Source organism: Hippopotamus amphibius, chromosome 9, assembly GCF_030028045.1.
Source record: "Hippopotamus amphibius kiboko isolate mHipAmp2 chromosome 9, mHipAmp2.hap2, whole genome shotgun sequence".
NCBI classification, from domain to species: domain Eukaryota; kingdom Metazoa; phylum Chordata; class Mammalia; order Artiodactyla; family Hippopotamidae; genus Hippopotamus; species Hippopotamus amphibius.
Window position 1 is genome coordinate 83790694 of NC_080194.1, and position 25002 is coordinate 83815695.

A 25002-nucleotide genomic window follows, 5' to 3' on the forward strand; every position below is an offset into this window, starting at 1 on the left:
ACTAAATCATCAATCCTCTCAACAATTTCTACAAGGAAGCTACTGTTTTCCCCCCTTTTACAGATGAGAAATTGGAGAATTAACAAGGTTGCACACCCATCCCCAGATCACACCGTTAGCAAGCATGCATTCCACTGATGACCCTCAGGAGAAGCTATGGATGTGGTAATGAGGGGTCAGGGTAGAGCAGGGGTGTCTCTCCTCATCATGCCTCAAGACTTGAGGAAATGGCTGGGCTGTAGCTGGTGACAGAACCCCAGGCTCTCGGGCTATTACCTTCATCTTTGCTCTGACATGTTTTAGAAAATGGGCTGGAGGCTAGGGAATGAGCAGAGTAGCTTCTGGGACAAGGTCCCCAGCATCTGCGTGATTCTATGATAGGAGAGAGAATCCCAAGCAGGACCAGGACAGGTATGAAAATAATAGAATTCAAGCCATTTCCAATCTTCTTCCTTTGGGATGCAACAGGAGTTTTCCATTTCTTCAGCAGTTTCTGGACTCTCTCATTCCCCAGGTTTTGAAAAGCTCCTCTCCCTCCCCTTTCAGAGCTTACTGGAGTTGTGTCCCTGGCACACACCCTCCTTTGCAGGAACAAGGAGCGTGAGGTGAAGACAAGACAGGTTGGGACACACAAGGTCCAGTTTAGTGTGTGTCGCAGCCCAGTCCTCTCATTGGGCCCAAATCCTCATCTCCCCCTGGCAGTGGGCTCACCACAGGCGGGCAAAGAACTGCTAGGCTGCTGAGACCCATCAGACTGGACCCTGCACTAGAGATGATCTCCCCAGCAGATACCCTCTTCCCAACCCGGGATGTAGGGCTTTGCAACTAGAAAGTGCCAGGTCTGAAAGAGAGGAAAGAACAGTCCAGCAACACACAGAGCTCTGTGTATTCAGAGGGAACTTGGCAGGGCTGTGTTCGGGCAGAGAAACTCTGAGTGGTACAAAGGGACGTGCCCAGAGTGGAGAAATCATGCTAATTGTGTGCACCAGAGCTGGAGAACGCCACCCAAAATGAAGAGAGAAAGGGAAGCCCCGTCCAGAGCCTTCAGTGCCCTGCACCTCACTCCTTTTGTCTACCTGCTTCTGATCCAGACAGGTAGGAGACCAGAGGGTCAGACAGGGTCTGGAGAAGGGACCCCGGGCTTTCAAAGGAGAGGGAGGGGAGAGCTGAGGGCCAGAATGCTGTTGGGGTGGGAGGAGGGGAGAATGCTCAGCCACCGTGGGAAGCGTCTCAGTGAATTCAGGCATTCGTGTTGAATGTATTTCTTCATTCTGTGTGCCTCCTGCCCGGCCCCGGCCCCTGAGCCCCCAAAGCTTGCATGACTTTGGAGCTCCCACGGCATTCAGTACATTCGATGGAGGGCAGTGAGCCATTTCTGATGGGATGTCTTGTTGGCGTGGGCCAGTCTGGCATTCTTTCCGAGGGATGACGGTGGGGTTTGGAGGGGTGGGGAAATCTTGGTTTTGTGCCTCCCCAGCCTCACTCACCGCCCCCCCCCCCCCCCCCCCCCCCCCGCCAAACCGGCTTCTCTGTGTGCAAAATAGCGAGGGAGATGAAAGAAGGTTTGAAGATAATGAACCTCCCGGTTTGGGATAGTAATACCAACCTATCCATAACTCACACATGCCATAGACACCTACCTCCTGTACCGCCCCCTACCAACTCCTTGGAGAAATGATCTTATTTTAAATACATGTGCTTACGCGTGCGCGCATACGCATGCACACTCACACACACAATTCCAGAAAGCTAGGAATTCACAATTTAGTTGGGCAAAAAGATGCACAGATCATTTTAATAAAATGCAGAAACTACCATGAGTCAGAGAGGAAGAGGGTTCTCAGGATCAGAGAGAGGTCACCTAGCCCATCAGGAAGCTAGTGCTGGTGGTACAGGATGGGAGTGGGGAAATATCAGGGGAGGTTTCCTGGGAATGTCTGCACTGAATTTTGAAGGATGAGAAAAACAGGTAGGTGTGGGAGTGAGCATTATTGTTGGGAAAATGGTCCAAGGTCAACAGCTTGAAATGGCATCACATGTTAGGAGCAGCCCAGTCAGTCACCGCTGCTGGAGAGGAAAGTGTGAATGGAGTTAGGTGAAACTTGTTAACCCTGCTAAGGAAACTGGAATATAATTTGCAAACAATGGGGATGGGGGAGGGTTCTGAATGGTTTTCAATCTGGGAACCAGCAGGGCCAGAGTATATCTCAGATCGATCACTCTGCAGTGAGACATTGGAGGCGAGAAACTGGAGGCAAACAAGATAAGAAAGGAAGCCTGTATCCATTTAGTAGAACCACAAACTGGGTGGTGTCAACAGCAGCAACGTATTGTCTCACAGTTCTGGAGGCTAAAAGTTCAAAATCGAGGTGTCGGCAATGCCGTACTCCCTCCAGAGGTGTTAGGGAAAGTTCTGTTCCAGGACTCCCTGCTAGGTTCTGTTAGTTCCTTGACTGTGGCAGCATTAACTTTAATCTTCACGTGGCATTCTACCTGTGCCTGTGTGGATATCTGAATTTCTCCTTTTTATAAGGACACCACTCATTTTGGATTAGGGGCCCACCCCTCTCCAGTGTGACCTCCTCTTAGCTTATTACCTCTGCAGGGACCTCATTGCCAAATAAGGTCACATTCTGTGATATTTTGGGTTAGGACTTCAAGATATGAATTTTAGGGGACACATGTCAACCCATAATAAGTCTATTGCAATAGTTCAGGAGAGAAATGACCTGGGCTGGAATTAGAATAAAGAGAGAGAGAGTGAGGGATGTTGAGATAATATTTTGGAGGGAAAGTCAGGACCTAGTGATTGATAGGAAGTGAAAGGATCCACAGAAGGAGGTAGGGTTTCCGTGTGAAACCTTGAATGAAAAAATGGGGCAAGGTTCAGAAATATATTAATTAGTGTTGCTCATGCTGAGGTTGAAAATGCCTATAAGACATTTGCGGGAAAATGTTGAATAACCTAAAGCTGGCGGCACAGAGATCAGGGTTGGAGAGAGGTATCTGGAAACTGTCAGCCAAGAGGTGAGATTTAAAATAATGAGAATGAATAATATCACCTTGGAGGAGAAAATGAGCTGAAAATGGAACACTGAGGAACCCCAACATTTGCAGAGGAAGGCAGAGAACAAAAGCCCATGGAGGAGACCCAGAAGGAACAATCAGAGAGACAGAGGGAGACCTGGAAGCCTGTGGTGTCTAGAAAGTGAAGGGAGTTGCAAGTTTCCCAGAGAATCAACATCAAATGTATCAAGGAGCCCAGTATAATAAGGCCCTGAAAGAGCCCATTGGATATGGCAATTAAGAGGTTACCATTTGCCTCAGTGAGTGCAGTCTCAGTGGAAATTACAGTGAGTTGAGGAAATGAGGGCTGACGGTATGGAGGCAGTGAATGGGGAATAGGAAATGTACAATGAATTATACAAATCAGAGATGTCCCTAAGCTCTCTCAGGTCATCAAATGGTAAGGAAAAAATTACAGAAAAATCTTGGCAGTCAGTGTGATTAGACAAAAACGAAAGGTGACAAAGGATCTCTGTGCGGGAAAACGGAACTTAAGAAGTATAACAAAAAATTCTAAATATATACTATGCTAATAAGATGTTAATTATGACCTATGACAGGTAGGAGGTAAGTGCAGGATCAGGCCATTGTACTGCTGTGGAGTCAAGAGCGATAAAGAGCTGAGATTCTCTAAGGAATTTCTGCTCTCCCCAATCTATTGGGAAAATGTCAGCTTCTGTGACAAATAAATTCCAGAATTGAAGTTCCTGGCATTAACCGTGGAGTAGTCAGTGCTGTTTCAGGCTAGTTCTGGCATGAGGAAAGATTCTGTTCCATGAACTTTTTCAGGGACCAAGCTGATGGAGCTCTATCTGGACATGTGTTTCAGTGGTCAGTCTGAGATTTATCTCCATTGCTTTTAGGTTGAGGGTTAAAAAAAAAAAAAAATGAGGGAGGTTCTTCTAAATTAGCCTATAAGTGGTATCTACCACTTTCACTAGTATTATGGCTAAAACTCAGTAGTGACGTAGCCATACTTAACTGCAAGGGAGGCTGGGAAATGTAGCTGTAAGATTGGCACTGAAAGCGGGGCTGCACTGTGTGGCCCTGGCTCCCAGAGATTTACCTTAATCCCTTGCCACACTCCCTCATGGCAGCAACCACCAAGCTAGCCTCGGGCAAGTGACACTCGGTCTTTAGTGCCGTGTCCCTAATGTGGACTGATGAGGCTTTCCTAAATTCATCACAGCCCTATTCCTGGGACAATAAACAAAGCTTTTCTAGAGGCTAAGACACAAATTTACAGACATAAACACAGCATGCCGTAAATCTCACTAATCTGAATTGCAAGATGTTACTCACTGGGATCCTAGAGGACCAACTCCATCCTCTAGGGACCCAACAGGAGGAAGTCCTTTGCCTGCATTCCACCCTTTTAGTCCTAAGATCACCTTCACCTGATAGGCGCTGTCTTCTTTTTTTTTTTAATTGCAGTTGAAAATTACATACAAGAGCATGCATTTAGCATAAGGATACAGTTTTATGAACCTTTAAACAGTGAACAAACCCACTTAATCAGCCCCCAAGATCAAGAAAAAGGACATTTCAGCACCTCGTAAGCACCCCCATACTATTTCTGATAATATTGCCCTCCCTCCAGGGTCACAGGGGTATCCTAACTTCTAATACAGATTAAGTTTAGATGTCTTTGGACTTTATAAAAATGGAATCATATGTATGCATTCTTTTAAGTCTGGCTTCTTTCACTGAACATGAAATTTGTAAGATTCATGCATGTTGTTGACATTGTAACTTGTTTGGTCTCAGTGCTGTATAGTATTCAGTTGTATGAACATACGACAATTTATTTATTCAACTTCGATAGACACTTCAGGTGTTTACAGTGTGGGGCTTTATGAATAGAGTTGTTAAAACATTCTAGTAGATGTCTTTCGGTGAACAGATACACGCATTTCTTTGAGGGATATACTCGGGAGTAGTATTTACTGAGTTATATGTGTGTGTTTGGTTTAGTAAACACGGCCAGGGTTTTCAAAGGTGTTTATAGCAATCTGCATTCCCGCCAGCAGTGACTGAGAGTACCAGATGCTCCACATATTCACCAATATTTGAATCTTCTCTTTTTCGTTTTAGCTCTCCTAGTGGGTATGAGGTGGCATCAAGTTATGGTTTAAAACTGCATTTTTATGATTAATGAAGTTGTGTCTTTTTCATATATTTATTAGCCATTTGGAAATTCTTTTATGTGAAGTAACTGTTCCAAGTCTTTTGCCCACTTTCTATTGAGTTCTCTGGATTTTTTTAAAAGTAGTAATCTGTAGGAGTTTAAAATATGTATTTTGGATATGAGTCATTTATAAGATATATATATTTCAATTATCTCCCCCTGTACAACTTCCTTTGTCTTTTGATGAACAGAAGCTCTTAATTTTATTGTGTCCAATGCATCATTTTCTTCTTTTATGGGTACCACTTTTGTGTCCTGCCAAAAAATCTGTGTCTGGCCTTAAGTCATGGAGGTATTCTCCTATGTTTTCTTTTTAAAACATTATTTTATTTTTCATGTTTGGAGCTACAGTCTAGCTAGAATTGCTATTTGTGTGAGATGTGAGGTAAGGATCAAGATTCATTTTTTTTCCTTCATGTCCAGCACCATTTTTTTTTATTTTTTTATTTTTATTATTATTTTTTTTGGGGGGGGTACACCAGGTTCAATCAACTGTTTTTTTTTTTTTTTTTTTTTTTTATTTTATTTTTTTGGGGGGTACACCAGGTTCAATCAACTGTTTTTATACACATATCCCCATATTCCCTCCCTTCCTTGACGCCCCCCCCTCGAGTCCCCCCCACCCTCCCTGCCCCAGTCCTCTAAGACATCTTCCATCCTCGAGTTGGACTCCCTTTGTTATACAACAACTTCCCACTGACTATTTTACAGTTGGTAGTATATATATGTCTGTGCTACTCTCTCGCTTCTTCTCAGTTTCCCCTTCACCCCCTGCCCCCTCCCATACCTTGAGTTCTCCAGTCCATTCTCTGTATCTGCTTCCTTGTTCTTGTCACTGAGTTCATCAGTACCATTTTTAGATTCCGTATATGTGAGTTAGCATACAATATTTGTCCTTCTCTTTCTGACTTACTTCACTATGTATGACAGATTGTAGTTCTATCCACCTCATTACATATAGCTCCATCTCATCCCTTTTTATAGCTGAGTAATATTCCATTGTATATATATGCCACATCTTCTGTATCCATTCATTTGTTGATGGGCATTTAGGTTGCTTCCATGTCCTGGCTATTGTAAAGAGTGCTGCAATAAACATTATGGTACAAGTTTCTTTTGGGATTATGGTTTTCTTTGGGTATATGCCCAGGAGTGGGATGACTGGATCATATGGTAGTTCTATTTGTAGTTTTTTAAGGAACCTCCAAATTGTTTTCCATAGTGGCTGTACCAACTTACAGTCCCACCAACAGTGCAGGAGAGTTCCCTTTTCTCCACACCCTCTCCAACATTTGTGGTTTCCAGACTTTGTGATGATGGCCATTCTGATTGGTGTGAGGTGATGCCTCATTGTGGCTTTGACTTGCATTTCTCTGATGATTAGTGATGTTGAGCATCTTTTCATGTGTTTGTTGGCCATCTGTATGTCTTCTTTGGAGAAATGTCTATTTAGGTCTTCTGCCCATTTGTGGATTGGGTTATTTGCTTTTTTGGTATGAAGCTGCATGAGCTGCTTGTATATTTTGGAGGTTAATCCTTTGTCCGTTGTTTCATAGGCAATTATTTTTTCCCATTCTGAGGGTTGCCTTTTAGTCTTGTTTATGGTTTCTTTTGCTGTGCAAAAGCTTTTAAGTTTCATGAGGTCCCATTCGTTTATTCTTGATTTTATTTCCATGATTCTAGGAGGTGGGTCAAAAAGGATGTTGCTTTGATGTATGTCAAAGAGTGTTCTGCCTATGTTTTCCTCTAGGAGTTTTATAGTGTCTGGCCTCACATGTAGGTCTTTAATCCATTTGGAGTTTATTTTTGTGTATGGTGTTAGGAAGTGTTCTAATTTCATTCTTTTACATGTTGCCCAGCACCATTTTTTTTAATAAATTTATTTATTTTATGTATTTATTGGCTGTGTTGGGTCCTTGTTGCTGCACAAGGGCTTTCTCAGGTGCAGTGAGCAGGGGCTAATCTTCATTGTGGTGCAAGGCCTTCTCATTGTGGTGGCTTCTCTTATTGTGGAGCACTGGCTCTAAATGCGTGGGCTTCAGTAGTTGTGGCACATGGGCTCAGTAGTTGTGGCACACAGGCTCAGTAGTTGTGGCACATGGGCTTAGTTGCTCCTCAGCACGTAGGATCTTCCCAGACCAGGGCTTGAACCTGTGTCCCCTGCATTGGCAGGCAGACTCTTAACTACTGCGCCACCAGGGAAGTCCCACTTAGCACTATTTATTAAAAAAAAATTCTTTCTCCACTTCACTGCAGTGTCAGCTCTGTCATAAGTCAAGCAATCAGGGAGGTCCCTGACAGTCCAGTGGTTAGGACTCTCTGCTTCCACTACAGCACGCACGGGTTCAGTCCCTAGTCAGGGAACTAAGATCCTACAAGCTGCACTGCCAGAAAAAAAAAAAAAAAGCCAAGCTATCATGTTTAAGTCTGTTTCTGGACTCTCTGTTCTGTTCCGTTGATCTATTTGTCTATCCTTGTGCCGATATCACAAAGTAACCTTCTTGGGATTTTTATTGGTATTGTATTAAATTTATGTCAGCTTGGGAGAATTGACAGCTTAACAATAATGATGATTGCAATCTGAAACAGTAAATCTCTGTGTGCCATCTTAATACTTATTAGCTAGGTACACATTACTGAACATCTACACTCTTTAGAGTGTAGGGAAAAAAGCTACCCTTCTCTTCCGGGATCCCAAGGGCCTTCTTCATAATTTCTGTTTCCTGATTTTCTCTTGTATTCCTGAGTGATTGACACTTAAAATGATTTCACAATTTTGTAGGCCTCAACATGGTAACAACATAAGAATACAGTACAATAACCCCAAACAGTGAAGGCCCCATACAATAGGGACAGAGGAGGGGGGTTGTTTTCTCAGAGCATTTAATATCCTTTATTATTAATTCATTAAGAAGAATATTAAAAATAAAGAGCAGAAAGCAATGTTTTTTTGCTTTTAGAAAACCATGCTGTGTGCTGCCCTTGGGTTATTGTATGCAGTTCTGGTCACCACACCTCAAAAATGAAATAACAGATTGGAGAAAGCCCAAATAAGGGTATCTATGCTAGCCAAAGGGAAAGAGGGACTTCCTTGTGGAGACAGATCCAAACAAAACAAAAAGTCCTTCAGGTAAAAAGGAATGTAACTGCAGTCCGTAGTATCAGAGTATATAGACCAGGTATAACACATTTCACACTATCTCACTGATACTTTTAAAAGGTAAATTTAAGGCAAATACTGGTCAAAGAAAATGTTTGCCCAGCAAAAAGGAGCATGTAAAAATGAGTAGGTGATGGTTTCTTTAAAGGAAGAAGCTATTAAGGGACCCCAAGGCTACTGGCAGGTACATTCTTATACTCTAAAGCTTGACATTCCTTGGTGTCACTGCAGGTCAAAATCCTACTTGATGAGGGCCACCTACCTGATCCAGTATGGCAGTTTAAGTTGATAGGGAAGTCTTGCTGCAAGGTCAATTTCCTCTTGTTCAGCCTCCGGGGGGACAGAGACTTTTTACATAATGATACCTAAGAGACTTGAGGACGATGATTAAGTTAATTGTTTCTCAAGGTTGGATAATCCCAGTCCCTTTTATTTGCACTGTTAGCCATTTCCTCACTTCTGTATCCTGCTTTGGCACCTGTCCCAGTTCTCTGTGTCCCTTGAAAGTTGTGGGACCCTGAACTTAAAACCAACTCCGATTTTGGCGAGAGTTTTGGGAAACTGTTTGCTCAGCAAAAATGCTCTCTGTCAGCTTCTGAAGAAGACTGCTCCTCCACCTCTGAACATGTCTGCATGCACCCCTACAACTCACGGGTGTGCCTTGTTAACATGCACGTGGAAGGCACCCACCTAGAGGAGGCTGAGACCTAGGGCAATCCGTACGCTATAGCTTCTTCAATGTTTTTATCCAGAAGAATCAAGTTTAAATCGGTAGAAAGATGGAATTCCCTGGCGGTCCAGTGGTTAGGACTCCAAGCTTCCAATGCAGGGGTCATGGGTTCGATCCTGGTCAGGGAACTAACATCCCTGCATGCCTTGCCGCGCAGTCAAAATAAATAAATAAGTAAACTAGTAGAAAGGGCAGACTTGAAACAGGGAAGACATCACAAAAGCACTACTAGGACCTTGTAGGAGATGAGAGAGAATGGACACAGGGGAAACTCAAGGGAGGGTCAGAGAAGGTAGAACAGGGGAGGAGAATCTCTTCCGCTTTCCCTTGGGGCTGGGACTGTCACTGCCCAGCCTCCAGGAAGGAGGAAATGAGAACCTCAGTGCTTGGGGTTGCTAAACCCCAGGGTGGCTCTGCATATATCACCCTCATGTGCCGACCTCACTGCTTCAGACTGGGTCCTGAGGAAGAGGGGTAGATCTTCCCACCCTGGCCTTTAATGAAGCTCCATGATTGTTTTCAGGGCCACCTCAAGTCACACACACCAAACCCTATTTGGCTATTCAGGGAAAATTTGAAAGCTTATGTTTCTAAATCAAAGCAAGCCTGGGACCTAGCAGATGCGAGGCAGGAAATCCCCTCTAAATAACCATAGAAACTAAAAGCTGGAGAAATCTTAAGGATCATGTAGTCAAACGGATTTCAGTCTCACACACAGAGCCATAGGGATTCCTAGTGGTACCCCCAGATACTGAGAAGGACAGGACTCTGGTCCTCACCACCTCTTCGACCAAATCAGGTGAGCTAGAACTAAATTTCATTTCTTTTCAATTTATATAAGGCTTTGTGGGAACAAAAATACCTTTAATAAAAAAATTTGAAAATAGTTGATTTTGTCCATTCTAACTCTCCCCAATTGAGACTCCTCTTGATAACAGGTATATAATAGTCACACAAATAATGGCTTTCATCATTAGAGTAGTCTCTTTCACACTTAAGGTTTTATGATTCTAACATCCTTGACAGGTGATGGATCATAGAATATCAGGGTTAACAAGGCCGCTAGAGACCATCTGGTCCCACCACCTCATTATTCAGAGGAGGAAATGGAAGCACAGAGAGATGAAAGAACAGTCAATAGACCTTTCCTTGACCACTTCCAAAGATGATGAGCTCACTACTTAACAAAGCACTCTTTCCCCAAATGGATTGCATATGTTTATTAAATTAAATTTGCTTCAGTCTCCACAACTCACCTGTTAGTTGCATTGTCTCCTGGTTTGGTCTGGGTCCTCGAGGCACAAGGAGAGGAATAAGGATTGGAAAGGTACAGCTCAGCTTCCCCAGATCTACACTGCAGCAGTAGCAGAGTGGGAAGTAGGGGTGAGAAAGAAAGAGGGAACTTCAGAGGCAATGACAGTCAAAGGAAGCAGCTGGGGGTGCAGAGGGACCGAGAACCTGACATGTCTGTGTCTATTCAGCTAAGCTCAGCCCTGTTCCCAGCTGACATCCTCTGCAGAAGACCCCTCCCTCAGGTGGTTGTATTGCTCTGCAAGGCCAGGTGACACCAATGGACAGCATCTGTTCAGGCCCCATAGCTCCTAAGAGTTCCCTGAAACATGAGATGTGTCTGGATGGGGCTGCCATTGGACAAGATGGTAAAATCCCAGAACTAACTACAGGGCTGGAACAAACCACAAGACCATCTAGTTACCACTCATTTGACCTGTGGGAAATCTGAGCCCTGAACAGATAAGCAACTTCTCCCAGGTCCTAAGTTAACAACAGGGCCCAAATCTCTGACGCTCAATCCTGTGTCCTCTCCACTACACCACAGTAACCGATAGACACACCATGTTTATGCACTGTGAGCTGGATCAGGCACTAGCTCTTGTTACCATTATCATCCTTATTTTCTAAAAGAGAGGAGTGAGGCCTAGAAAGATGACTTGCCCAGATCCACACAGCCAATAAGTGGTGCAGCCCAATCTTACAAGGTCTTCTGATTCTAAACTTTTTGTTCAACCTGTCTCCAATCCCTCTTCTATAGGGGATGCAAATTGGGCTAGAGTTTGGGCGAATTTCCAGGATCATTATGCCCTGGGCAGGCCTGATATGATGCTACGTGGGGCAAGGACAGGGGAGGCTCTTGGTGTGACTTGGGAGTGGTCCAGTTGTCCTCAGGCCCCTAAAACTCCCCTTTACTGGCACTGTCTCACTGCCCTTTACTGGCACTGACACCCTCCTTTCTTTGGGAATCTATGTTTCCATGCTTTCTCCATTCCCGACTCTCCCAATGCCCAATCAAGGAGAAAATCTGATACATTCACTCTGAGGTCTAATGACATACAAGCTTCAGGGGATAGGGATGTTGGTCAGTTTTGCTTATTGATATAGTCTGAGGACACAGAACAGTGCCTGGCACATGGGAAGTCTCAATAAATGTTTCCGTAAATGGACCTCAAAGGGTGTGGCTTAGCTAGAACCCTCTTCAAGAGGAAGGCAATGGGGAAAACGGCCAGAGGCAGAGGTCCAGATAGAAGAAGGCTTGAGGGCAAGGGGATGAGTATAAGGGATGAGAGGGGAGCAGAGGAGCCAGAGCTACAGTGGAGAGGTAAGAAGGAAGGACGGACAGGCAGTGAAGGGCCCCGAAGGGTGAGGCGTGGAGAGACCAGAGGACTCAAAGATGGGAGTGGGGCAGGGAGCCGGGGCCTGATGCTGCCCTCGCCCCGTGGGTCTGTGTTCACAGATCCCCTGGAAGGGGTGAACATCACCAGCCCGGTGCGCCTGATCCATGGCACAGTGGGGAAGGCGGCCCTGCTCTCCGTGCAGTACAGCAGCACCAGCAGTGACAAGCCCGTGGTCAAGTGGCAGCTGAAGCGGGACAAGCCCGTGACCGTGGTTCAGTCCATCGGCACAGAGGTCATTGGCACCCTGCGGCCTGACTATCGAGACCGCATCCGCCTCTTCGAAAACGGCTCCTTGCTTCTCAGTGACCTGCAGCTGGCCGACGAGGGCACCTATGAGGTCGAGATCTCCATCACCGATGACACCTTCACCGGGGAGAAGACCATCAACCTCACTGTAGATGGTAAAGTCTCTGGCAGGGAAGGAGGTGGGACTGGTGACAGGGACTGGGGCCGCGTCCGCGCAGTACACTAGCTAGACCCCAGGAAAACCCACACAAAAGCCACTTGGGAGCTGACAGTGAGCCAACTGGATTTTAGAGGTTGGCAGATAGGCCACTGCTAACATGTATATGGTGCTTACTATGTGCCAAAAACGACTGTAGGTGCTTTGCCTATATTGACTCATTTAATGCTTATACTAATCTAGGGATGGTTAGTATCAGGGACCCCATTTCACAGACGAGGAAACTAGGGCACAAGCTCAGGCAGCTAGTAAGTGATAGAGCCACTTTTTGAACCCATTTGGACCTAAGCTTAGCCCAACTAAAATATCTTCCTGGCTGGGTCTGTTTAAGACATCTTGGAAAGGTATTTGAGAAGAAGGGAAGGGAAGGTCCATGAGATCAAGAACCATGGCTGTCTTGTTTGGCATTGTACCCCCTGTAGTCAGTAGATGCTCAATAAGTAATGGATAAATGAGTGAGTGTGTGGATGGATGGATGGATGGATGGATGGTGGTAAAGAGCTGGACGGATGATCTCTGAAGATCATGAACTAAGTTGGAAAGTAGGCAGTTAAGAAGGAGAAGGAAGATGCTTTTTGGACCATGGCTCACAGGCTCCCCCACCCCTGGGGCTCAGTGCCCATTTCGAGGCCACAGGTGTTAGTGGCTTCAACCACAGTGCTGGAGCTCAGTGAGGCCTTCACCCTGAACTGCTCGCACGAGAACGGCACCAAGCCCAGCTACACCTGGCTGAAGGACGGCAAGCCCCTCCTCAATGACTCGCGGATGCTCCTGTCCCCTGACCAAAAGGTGCTCACCATCACCCGTGTGCTCATGGAGGACGACGACCTGTACAGCTGTGTGGTGGAAAACCCCATCAGCCAGGGCCGCAGCCCACCCGTCAAGATCACTGTGTACAGTGAGTCTCCCACTGCCCTGCCTTGGGATTCAAAACCCTGAGAGACAAGTGCCCATGAGAGGCTAAGGACATCCCAATCAGAGTGACACCAGAGGGGAGAGAGGCAGAGATGGGCCAGCTTTCCCTGGAGGACAGCCACAAGTGGGAAGTGAGCTCCAGGCAAGGTCCACCACTGGCCAGCCATGATGCCTGGGGCTCCATTTCTCTTCCTTCGGCCGCAGGAAGCTCTCCTCACCACACCCACTGCCCCCTCTGAAGTCTCTCCCACCTCTCTGCCTCCCTCTCTCTCTAGGAAGAAGCTCCCTCTACATCATCTTGTCCACAGGAGGCATCTTCCTCCTTGTGACCTTGGTGACAGTCTGTGCCTGCTGGAAACCCTCCAAAAAGCCTGGGTAACTCTCCAAGTTCCCCTCCCTGAGCACCCGAATCTTTCAATCCATCCCAGCCCCAAGCTCTGTTCTTTCCTTAGTCTCTTTAAATGCCTTTCCTCCTAGGACCCCACAGTTCATCTCAGGAGATCCATCTTACCGCTGCATGTGTTGTATATAGAACCACATCCTGTGCTCACAACCGCGACAACCCCAACACTGTTAATAATGGTGTCACCTGCACAGCACCTTTTGTGAGGCAGGCACTGTGTCTGTGGTTAGTGTCTTCCCTTTAAGTGTGATTATCTGCAGTTTACAGATAATGACCAGACACTCAGATTGCTTAAATGACTTGCCTAAAGTCACAATGCTAGGCACAGACTCAGGATGCAAACCTGGACAGGACGCATCCCAAAGCTGTGGAGTACTCCCCCTCCCACCACACCCAGCCTGTCTTCCTGTTACAAGGCCTCGTTTATGGCCATCAGATCCCCTCTGTATGCCCACCCCCAGAACTTCTCCTGGTCACACTCAGCAGCTCCGTTCACAGGGTGCTGGGTTGATTTGCAGGAAGAAGAGGAAGCTGGAGAAGCAAAATTCCCTGGAATATATGGATCAGAATGACGACCGCCTGAAAGCAGAAGGTGAGCTCCCAGCCACCCACTCACCCGTCCCATCTTCACTCAGATCAGTGGGCTGCTGGGAAAAGGCAGAACTGGGCGACAAGGAAGCCAGCTCTGCAGGGCCCCTTCCTCCACCAACTGCACGAAGACTGCAGAGCAGGGAGAGGAGCGGCCAAGGTAGGACCCCAGGTATTCTGGATCCTTTGGTGGAGGTTTTGGCGGGACCTTAACTGGCCACTGGGAAGCAAAGAGCGTAGGTGCTGGCTGGTGGAAAGGGTTCTGTACCTGGGCCAGCCACCGCATTCTTTGCCCTGTGCAGCAGACACCCTCCCACGAAGTGGAGAGCAGGAGCGGAAGAACCCCATGGCACTCTACATCCTGAAGGACAAGGTGAGCAGCTCCGGGCTGGGCGCCCCGCAAACACTCCATCAAGCCCCTACCACGTTCTGGTGCTCAGTAGCCGTACCATACTGATGTCCCTTTCTACGACTCAGAATAACCCTGAGCAATATTTGTGTCATCCCCACTTTAGAGATGACAAAAATAAGGCTGGCAGGGGTTAAATGACTTGCCCAGGATCAAACAAGTGAATCAGTGGCAGATCTAGCCTTCAAACCCAGGTCTTTGGACACCGGCTCTGGTGATTTCCCTCATATTCCGCACCAACTCTGTCCCACACTGTCTAAGGCAGGTGGAAGGCGGAGAACAAGTAGACAAAGCACTCACATTAATGCATTTCAACATTTAATGAACACCTATTACCTGTCAGGCACCATGCTAACCATCCTGTGTTGCGAGAAAAACCAGACCTATGCCTGCAGCCTTCCAGGCGGTCGGCGTCTGGCCGCATTCGCCACTGTGCCCCCTCCACCTCGGTACTCCCAGCGCCCTGGAACACCACGCGCGCCCCTAGCCCTGGCCGGCTGTCCGCTGACCCCTCGCGGCACGTGTCCTTCCAGGACTCCCCGGAGCCCGAGGAGAACCCCGCCCCGGAGCCTCGCAGCGCGACGGAGCCCGGCCCGCCCGGCTACTCCGTGTCGCCGGCCGTGCCGGGTCGCTCGCCAGGGCTGCCCATCCGCTCGGCCCGCCGCTACCCGCGCTCCCCGGCGCGCTCCCCCGCCACCGGGCGGACGCACACGTCGCCGCCCCGGGCCCCGAGCTCGCCCGGCCGCTCGCGCAGCGCCTCGCGCACACTGCGGACTGTGGGCGTGCACCTGATCCGCGAGCAAGACGAGGCCGGCCCGGTGGAGATCAGCGCCTGAGCCTCCGCGGGACGCCCCCGGAAGGCGCCCGCGCAGGAGGCCCGCGGCCGGGGGGAAGGCGGGGCAGCGGGGCGGCCGCCCACGAGGGCAGAGGGCCGAGCGGCGAGGGGAGGTCCCCGGGGGGTGCGAGGGTAGTGCGCGTGGAGGACTGTGAGCGTGCGCAGGTGGGGGGGACGCGGCCGGGCTGCAGAGGGTGGATCAGATGGTGAAACCGGGTTGCCTTTGCCCCCGGCTCACTGGTTGTGCCCTCTTAGGACCATATAGATTATTAAATTTACGGCCCAATCCCCGGAGGGGCTTATGGAAACTAACATCCGTAACCTAACCCCCTTGACTATCCTATGTCCTTTCTAGGGCGCACTCATGCTTCCCACCCGTCCTCCTTCCCTCCGGACGAACTCCTAGGTCCTGGGGAACTTTTTTGGCAAGCCCAAATTAGAGGCCACTTGCCTCAAACGTACAACTGCCCTAAACTAAAGGGAAGTCCGATGCCCTTTACGCGGTGTACAGAGGGCTGTTCTGAGCATCCAGGGAATCATTGTGAAGGCCGTGCCTTGGAGCACTCTTCTCAGGCATCTGGTATCTCAGTACCTAGCAGTTGGTGAGGAAGGAGCTCAAGAACAATACATTCCTTTAGCCCTCGACCGACCTCTACCGGGGTTCTAGCGAGAGCAGAGGATTCAAGCCTCCCACGCTTGGCCTCCTCCCAAAGCCTCCCTCAGTGGCGTGCCCAGCATTCTTTCCCTCCCTGTTCCATGGAGAAGGGGCTACTCACTCATTCCCCAGGCCCAGAAAGCTAGATCAGGTGAAGATCTGTCTTTTGACCCCTCATACCTATGGCTTCTCTCTGGATTCGTACAAAACAAGCCTTTCAAACAATCATTATCCCCGGGAAAGCTGTTGGGCTTCCTCTAGCTGTAAGAGGATGAAGTTCAACTGTCCCCAGAAATGGTGGGGGCAGGAGAAGGCTTATTGCTCCCTGCATGTCTTGGAGACATGATGGAATCCTTGGCCTCTGGCCTCTCACCTGCCCTGCTCCCAGATGCTCAGGTCCCAAGAGACAGGACAAGGGCAGATTCCCTAATCACACAAACAGCAGAATACAGAGAGGTTGGCCCACTGTGTAGCCAGGCCACGCCCATGCCACCCCCTCTTGAACAGTGTGTAGGAAAGACAATAATCTACCCTGTGAGGAGAGAAGATGATTGAAAAACAGAGAAGGCCCTCTGTGTGTTCTGACATCTTTCCCCTGATGCTTCTAGTGCATCCCTGGTCCCTCCTCAGCATCCTAAACTCCAGCTCTGACTCTGCACCATCCCACAGAGCAACTCCCAAGGTTCCTATTTCCCACCATGTCACACTGGGGCCAGTTTTGTCCAAGCCCCAAGGGCAATGACATTTCTAGTTGGCCCCCTCCGCCCTTACCTGGATGCCGTGCCCCTCCCAGCTCCCTGTTCCTGTGCACTCCTCCAGGCTCATCTGAGCAGGTGTGCCTTTACAGCTCCCCTTCCTTAGCCAGAACTGCTCCCCTCACTTCCCCAGGTGCCTCATCTAGAAGAAAATAATGCATGCAGGGGAAAGTTGCTCAGGCAGGTGGGAGATGCAGGACTTGGAGAAGGGTACATGCTGGTCAGCCTTGAGAGGCAAGGGTGAAGATTAAGGTGAGGTGAGGGCAAGTTGTACTCCAAACCCTGGTGCTGCATCCCCAAGGGGCCGGCTTCCCAGGCTCAAGCCAAATCTGCCATAAATTGAGGGGTTGTGGTGGGGGGGCATGGTAAGCAAGGAAGTGGTTTTGCTTTTGTTTTGTTTTCATCTTCATCTTTGTATTACTGGCATCTAGCAGAGTGCCTAGCACATACTGGATGCCCAATAAACTTTTGATGAATTAAGTGAGAACTTTATTCCACTTAATTGAGGAGAACAAACAACCTAAAAATACCAGCTATTTCCCTTATTTCTTCTCATCTTCCTCCGTCATTCTCCACCCTCTCTGGAAATCCCATATTGTCCATTCCGAAATCATCACTCACTCATTCATTCACTCGAGTGTTCTTTCATTTATTCAACAAACATGTATTAATGTACCATGGACCATGCCCTGTGTGAGACACTGGGAAAACACATAATTATGCCACGACCCCTACCAAAGAGATAGTCTCATGAAGGAAGACAGATAAGTAAATAGATTATTACAATACAGTGTGGAAAATGCAATGACAGAGGTAGGTACAGGGTGCTTTAGAAGCATGTAAGAAAGGCCTCTAACTCAGATTAGGGATTGTCAGCAAAGGTATCTTGGAGGAGGGGCCTCCCTGATTAAGAATCCACCTGCCAGTGCAGGGGACGCGGGTTCGAGCCCTGGTCTGGGAAGATCCCACATACCACAGAGCAACTAGGCCCACGCGCCACAACTGCTGAGCCTGCGCTCTAGAGCCCGAGAGCCACAACTAATGAACCCATGTGCTGCAACTACTAAAGCCCGCGTGCCTAGAGTCCATGCTCCGCAACAGGAGTAGCCACCGTGACAAAGAGTAGCCCCTGCTCTCCACAACTAGAGAAAGCCCGTGGGCAGCAACAAAGACTCAACACAGCTGATATAAATAAATAAATAAATATCTTTTACAAAAAGGTATCTTGGAGGAGAACAAGCCTTAGTCTTAGAAAAATTGGTTAATCATGTAGGGGGAAAAATAAAGGATAAAAGGACACATATTCCAGGCCGAAGGGGCAGCATATATAAAAGCTTAGAAGTATAAGGTGAATCCTGACCTCTTAGCACTCATAAAATGTGGATTACCCAGGGGCCAATGTTTATATTAACACTGGTGAAAGATCAGACTTGTGCCAGCGGCAAGGTGAAGAAGCTGAACCTAAGTCTCCTGGATTAAATTGGTATTGGCCCACAGTTGGTAGCATCCCAGGGCCCTAAAATAAAAATGCAAATCCTGGGACTTCCTAGGTGGAATTTATTTATTTGTTTGTTTGTTTGTTTGTTTGTTTGTTTAAAAAAACAATGCAAATCCTCTCTGGAGAAAAACATCTCCTTAAGTTTTCAGAGGTTAAGACCAACCAAAGATGAGCTGACAAGGAAAGGTCAATAAACACAGAAGGAAACAAATCACCATGAATGAAACTCAGCAAATGTAAGAAGCAATAAATTTAGACCCCCAGGGTCTTCAGATATTGAAATTATCAGATATAAAACATAATATAATTATGAAATGCTTGAAAAAATAAAAGACAACAGACTTCCCTGGTGGCACAGTGGTTAAGAATCCTCCTGCCAAGGCAGGGTACATGGGTTTGATCCTTGGCCTGGGAAGATCCCACATGCCACGGAGCAACTAAGCCCATGCGCCACAACTACTAAAGCCTGCATACCTAGCGTGCAACTAGAGAAAGCACGTGCACAGCAACAAAGACCCAATGCAGCCAATAAAAATAAAATTAATTAATTTTAAAAAATAAATAAAATAGGCAAAATTACAAAAATGAACAAGCAACAAGAGACTATCAAAACTGATCAAATTTGAAAAGGAACAAATAGACCTTTTATAACTAAAAATATAATTTCTTGAAATAAAAATGTAAATGAAAGAGTTCAACAGCACATTAAATACAGCTGAAGAGAGTTAGTTAATTGGAAGATGTATTTGAAGAAATTATTCCGATTTAGGCACAGACAAGGAGATGAAATATATGAGAAAGAGATTAAGGGATACTGCACGTAGAATGAAAAGGTCTAACATGCATTTCACCAAGAGCTCAAAGGGGAGAATAGAAAGATGGAGGAGAGGCAATATTTTAAGAGTAATGACTGAAATTTTTGTAGAACTCATGACAAACATAAATCTACAGATTCAAGAAGGTTAACACATGAGATATTTTAAAAGATTTCCACACCTACCTAAAATGTAGTAGAACTAGAGTATGCCAAAGACAAAAAGAAGATTTTGTTAACTGAAAAAAAAAAAAAAAGCACAACATGAGAGTTGTGAGTTAAGTTTTATTTGGGGCAAAATGGGAACTATAGCCCAGGAGACAGCATTTCAGATAACTCTGAGAAACTGCTCCAGAGGCAGGGGGGAAGATGAGTGTTACATATGATTAGTGAAGATGGGTGTGTGCAGTTAAGCACACATTTTGGCAAAGGCTTGCTGCTAGTCACAAGGAGCGGATGTCACCGTTAATGATTTTAGTGCTTTTCTAGATACAAGGAGAGGCAAGAATTGGGCTCATAAAATCTTCTCCTGAAAATATCTATTGGAAGACCTGTTCTGCCAGTTTTTCCCAGAGCACAGAGTGCCTCATTCCTGATCTCCACCCTGAACTCCTTTCAGGAGGTGTTGAAGGTCAGCAGCTGCAGCGGCTCATGATTTAATCTTTGTAGAGGTAGATGGCAGGTGCCAATTTATACTGAATAGTTGGCAATCTTTTTTTTTAATAATTTTGTTTGTTAATTATATTTATTTGCTGCATTGGGTCCTCGTTGCTGGGCGAGCTTTCTCTAGTTGCTGCGAGTAGGGGCTACTCTTTGTTGTGGTGCGTGGGCTTCTTAGTGCAGTGGCTTCTTTTGTTGTGGAGCACAGGCTCTAGGTGTGCAGGCTTCAGTAGTTGTGGCACATGGACTCAATAGTTGTGGCTCTTGGGCTCTAGAGTGCAGGCCCAGGGATCGAACCCATGTCCCCTGCATTTGCAGGCAGATTCTTAACCACTGCACCACCTAGGAAGCCCTAGTTGACAATCTTAAAGGCAATCAGAGGAAAAAAGACAGATCTTACACATTTAGACAACAATAATAAAAGAAATCATTTGAAAGTGAATAATATCTTCACAAGGATGGGCAAAATAGCTGTTAACGCAGAATATTGTACCGAGCAATGCAGCCTTCCAACCATGTGGGTGAAATATATTATCAGGTGAACAAAAACTACAGTTTACCACCGACACTAAAAGAACTCCTAAAAGACACATTTTAGGAAGAAGGAAAATTATTCTAAAATAAAGATTTGAGACACAAGAAAGAATAGTGAGCAAAGAAATTAGTTAAAAATGTACGCAAATCTAAACAGTACCTTATAAAATGAAAATAATATCTAATTTGTGGTTTTTAAAACCTGACAAATAGGGCTTCCTAGGTGGCGCAGTGGTTAAGAATCCACCTGCCAATGCAGGGGACACAAGTTCGGTCCCTGCTGCAGGAAGATCCCACATGTCGCAGAGCAACTAAGCCCGTGCACCACAACTATTGAGCCTGCGCTTTAGAGTCCGTGAGCCACAACTATTGAGCCCATGTGCTGCTACTACTGAAGCCCACATGCCTAGAGACCATGCTCCGCAACAAGAGAAGCCATGGCAATGGAAGCCCACGCACCACAACGAAGAGTAGCCCCACTCACCACAACTAAAGAAAGCCCACACACAGCAAAAAAGACCCAACACAGCCAATAAAATACATAAATAAATAAAATTAAAAAAACCATACAAAGTAAAAATTGATACTGTTACAGAGAGAAATTTACCAATATGTTTCTGCGGTGGAAGATCTCAAAGCGTTTCTTTGATTAGTAATTGGTCAAACAGGCTTAAAAATATAGTAAAGATTTGCAAGATTTTAATAGTTTAATATTCAAGCTTTGTTTTGAAAATATATAAAGGTCTATGCCAATTAAAGAATATATATTCTTCTGAAGAATATATGAAATATTCTCCAAATATTGACTGTATGCATATTTTTGTTTGTTTTGTTACTTTATTTTTTTATTTTTTAACATGCAATAAACTGCATATATTTAGAGTGTACAATTTGGTATCCCAGTCTCCCAATTCATTCACCTCCAGCCCTCCCTGCTTTCCCCACTTGGTGTCCATGTTTGTTCTCTACATCTGTATCTCTATTTCTGCCTTGCAAACCAGTTGATCTGCACCATTTTTCTATAGTCCACATATATGTGTTAATATACAATATTTGTTTTTCTCTTTCTGACTCACTTCATTCTGTATGACAGTATCTAGGTCCATCCATGTCTCTACAAATGTCCCAGTTTCATTGCTTTTTACAGCTGAGTAATATTCCATTGTGTATATGTACCACATCTTTTTTATCCATTCCTCTGTTGATGGACATTTAGGTTGCTTCCATGTCCTGGCTATTGTAAATAGTGCTGCAATGAACATTGGAGTGCATGTGTTTTTTGAATGATGGTGTTCTCTGGGTATATGCCCAGTAGTGGGATTGCTGGGTCATATGGTAGTTCTATTTTTAGCTTTGCAAGGAACCTCCATACTGTTCTCCATAGTGGCTGTATCAATTTACATTCCTACCAACAGTGCAAGAGCGTTCTGTTTTCTCCACACCCCCTCCAGCATTTACTGTTTGTCAGTTTTCTGATGATGCCCATTCTAACTGGTGTGAGGTGATATCTCGTAGTTTTGATTTGCATTTTTCTAATAATTAGTGATGCTGAGCAGCTTTTCATGTGCCATCCATATGTCTTCTTTGGAGAAATGCCTATTTAGGTCTTCTGCCCATTTTTTGATTGGGTTGTTTTTTTTTTTTGATATTGAGCTGGATGAATTGTTTAAATATTTTGGAGATTAATCCTTTTTCTGTTGATTCGTTTGCAAATATTTTCTCCCATTCTGAGGGTTGTCTTTTTGTCTTGCTTATAGTTTCCTTTGCTGTGCAGAAGCTTTGAAGTTTCATTAGGTCCCACTTATTTATTTTTGTTTTTATTTCCATTACTCTAGGGGATGGATCAAAAAAGATCTTGCTGCTATTTATGTCAAAGAGTGTTCTTCCTATGGCTTCCTCTAGGAGTTTTATAGTGTTTGGCCTTACATTTAGGTCTTGAATCCATTTTATTTTTGTGTATGGTGTTAGGGAGTGTTCTAATTTCATTCTTTTACATGTAGCTGTCCAGTTTTCCCAGCACCACTTATTGAAGAGGCTGCCTTTTCTCCATTGTATATCCTTGCCTCCTCTGTCATAGATTAGTTGACCATAGTTTATCTCTGGGCTTTCTATTCTGTTCCATTGATCTATATTTCTGTTTTTGTGCCAGTACCACACTGTCTTCATCAATGTGGCCTTGTAGTATAGCCTGAAGTCAGGGAGCCTGATTCCACAAACTCCATCTTTCCTTCTCAAGATTGCTTTGGCTATTTGGGGTCTTTTGCATTTCCATACAAATTGTAAAATTTCTTGTTCTAGTTCTGTGAAAAATGCCATTGGTAATTTGATAGGGATTGCATTGAATCTGTAAATTCCTTTTAGTAGTATAGTCATTTTCACAAAGTTGATTCTTCCAATGCAAGAGCATGGTATGTCCCTCCATCTGTGTGTGTCATCTTTGATTTATTTCATTTGTGTCTTATAGTTTTCTGAGTACAGGTCTTTTACCTCCTTAGTTAGGTTTATTCCTAAGTATTTTATTCTTTTCGTTGCAATGGTGAATGGGATTGTTTCCTTAATTTCTCTTTCTGATCTGTCATTGTTAGTGTATAGAAATCCAAGAGATTTCTGTGTGTTAATTTTGTATCCTGCAACTTTACCAAATTCATTGATGAGCTCAGGTAGTTTTCTGGTGGCATCTTTAGGATTTTCTATGTATAGTATCATGTCATCTGCGAACAGTGATAGTTTTACTTCTTTTCCAATTTGGATTCCTTTTATTTCTTTTTCTTCTCTGATTGCTGTGGCAAGGACTTCCAAAACTATGTTGAATCGTAGTGGCGAGAGTGGACCTCCTTGTCTTGTTCCTGATCTTAGAGGGAATGCTTGCAGTTTTTCACCATTGAGAATGATGTTTGCTGTGGGTTTGTTGTATACGGCCTTTATTATGTTGAGGTAAATTCCCTCTTTGCCCACCTTCTGGAGAGTTTTTCTTATAAATGGATGTTGAATTTTGTCAAAAGCTTTTTCTGCATCTATTGAGATGATCATGTGGTTTTTGTCCTTCAATTTGTTAATATGGTGTATCACATTGATGGATTTACGTATATTGAAGAATCCTTGCATTGCAGGGATAAACCCCACTTGATCATGGTGTATGATCCTTTTAATGTGTTGTTGGATTCTGTTGGCTAGTATTTTGTTGATGAGTTTTGCATCTAAATTCATCAGTGATATTGGTCTGTAGTTTTCTCTTTTTTTTTGTAATATCTTTGTCTGGTTTTGGTATCAGGGTGATGGTGGCTTCATAAAATGAGTTTGGGAGTGTTCCTTCCTCTGCAATTTTTTGGGAGAGTTTGAGAAGGATGGGTGTTAGCTCTTCTCTAAATGTTTGATAAAATTCACCTGTGAATCCATCTGGTCCTGGACTTTTGTTTGTTGGGAGATTTTTAATCACAGTCTCAATTTCATTACTTGTGATTGGTCTGTTCATATTTTCTATGTCTTCCTGATTCAGTCTTGGAAGGTTATACCTTTCTAAGAATCTGTCCATTTCATCCAGGTTGTCCATTTTATTGGCATATAGTTGCTTGTAGTAGTCGCGTATGGTGCTTTTTATTTCTGCAGTGTCTGTTGTAACTTCTCCTGCTTCATTTGTAATTTTTTTGATTTGAGTCCTCTCCCTCTTTTTCTTGATGAGTCTTGCTAGAGGTTTATCGATTTTATTTATCTTCTCAAAGAACCAGCTTTTAGTTTTATTGATTTTTGCTATTGTTTTCTTTGTTTCTATTTCCTTTATTTCTGCTCTGATCTTTTTGATTTCTCTCCGTCTACTAACTTTGGGTTTTGTTTGCTCTTCTTTCTCTAGTTTCTTGAGGTGTAAGATTAGATTGTTTATTTCGGATTTTTCTTGTTTCTTGAGGGAGGATTGTATTGCTATAAACTTCCCTCTTAGAACTGCCTTTGCTGCATCCCATAGGTTTTGGATCATTGTGTTTTCATTGTCATTTGTCTCTAGGTATTTTTTGATTTCCTCTTTGATTTCTTCAGTCATCTCTTGGTTATTTAGTAGTGTATTGTTTAGCCTCCATGTATTTGAGTTTTTTACACTTTTTTTCCTGTAATTAATTTCTAATTTCATAGTGTTGTGGTCAGAAAAGATGCTTGATAGGATTTCAATTTTCTTGAATTTACCAAGGCTTGATTTTTTACCCAAAATGTGCTCTATCCTGGAGAATGTTCCATGTGCACTTGAGAAGAATGTGTAATCTGCTATTTTTGGATGTAATGTCCTATAGATATCTATTAAATGAAGCTGATTTATTGTGTCATTTAAAGCTTGTGTTTCCTTATTAATTTTCTGTGTGGATGATCTGTCCATTGGTGTAAGAGGGGTGTTAAAGTCTACCACTATTATTGTGTTCCTGTTGATTTCCTCTTTCATAGTTGTTAGCATTTGCCTTATTTATTGAGGTGCTCCTATGTTGGGTGCATATATATTTATAACTGTTATCTCCTCTTCTTGGATGGATCCCTTGATCTTTATGTAATGTCCTTTCTTGTCTCTTGTAACATGTTTTATTTTAAAGTCCATTTTATCTGATATGAGTATTGCTACTCCAGCTTTCTTTTGATTTCCATTTGCATGGAATATCTTTTT

The 25002-nt window shown here is 44.8% G+C and overlaps 1 protein-coding gene across 1 annotated transcript; it reads left to right on the forward strand.

Moving 5' to 3' along the window:
* The first annotated feature begins 1010 nt into the window (after positions 1-1010).
* On the forward strand, positions 1011-15448 carry HEPACAM (hepatic and glial cell adhesion molecule). Its single transcript, XM_057750491.1, has 7 exons — positions 1011-1095; positions 11894-12235; positions 12914-13195; positions 13488-13587; positions 14134-14207; positions 14506-14576; positions 15146-15448. The coding sequence occupies exons 1-7, from the start codon at positions 1011-1013 to the stop codon at positions 15446-15448; spliced, it is 1257 nt and encodes a 418-aa protein (XP_057606474.1).
* The last annotated feature ends 9554 nt before the right edge of the window (positions 15449-25002 follow it).

What these genes read in the sequence shown, in the direction of transcription:
- HEPACAM (XM_057750491.1), top strand. Translation starts at nt 1,011, where the DNA reads ATGAAGAGAGAAAGGGAAGCCCCGTCCAGAGCCTTCAGTGCCCTGCAC. An exon ending in CGTCAAGATCACTGTGTACA is followed by an intron (nt 13,196 to 13,487) that starts GTGAGTCTCCCA and finishes CTCTCTCTCTAG; the next exon opens with GAAGAAGCTCCCTCTACATC. An exon ending in CGACCGCCTGAAAGCAGAAG is followed by an intron (nt 14,208 to 14,505) that starts GTGAGCTCCCAG and finishes TGCCCTGTGCAG; the next exon opens with CAGACACCCTCCCACGAAGT.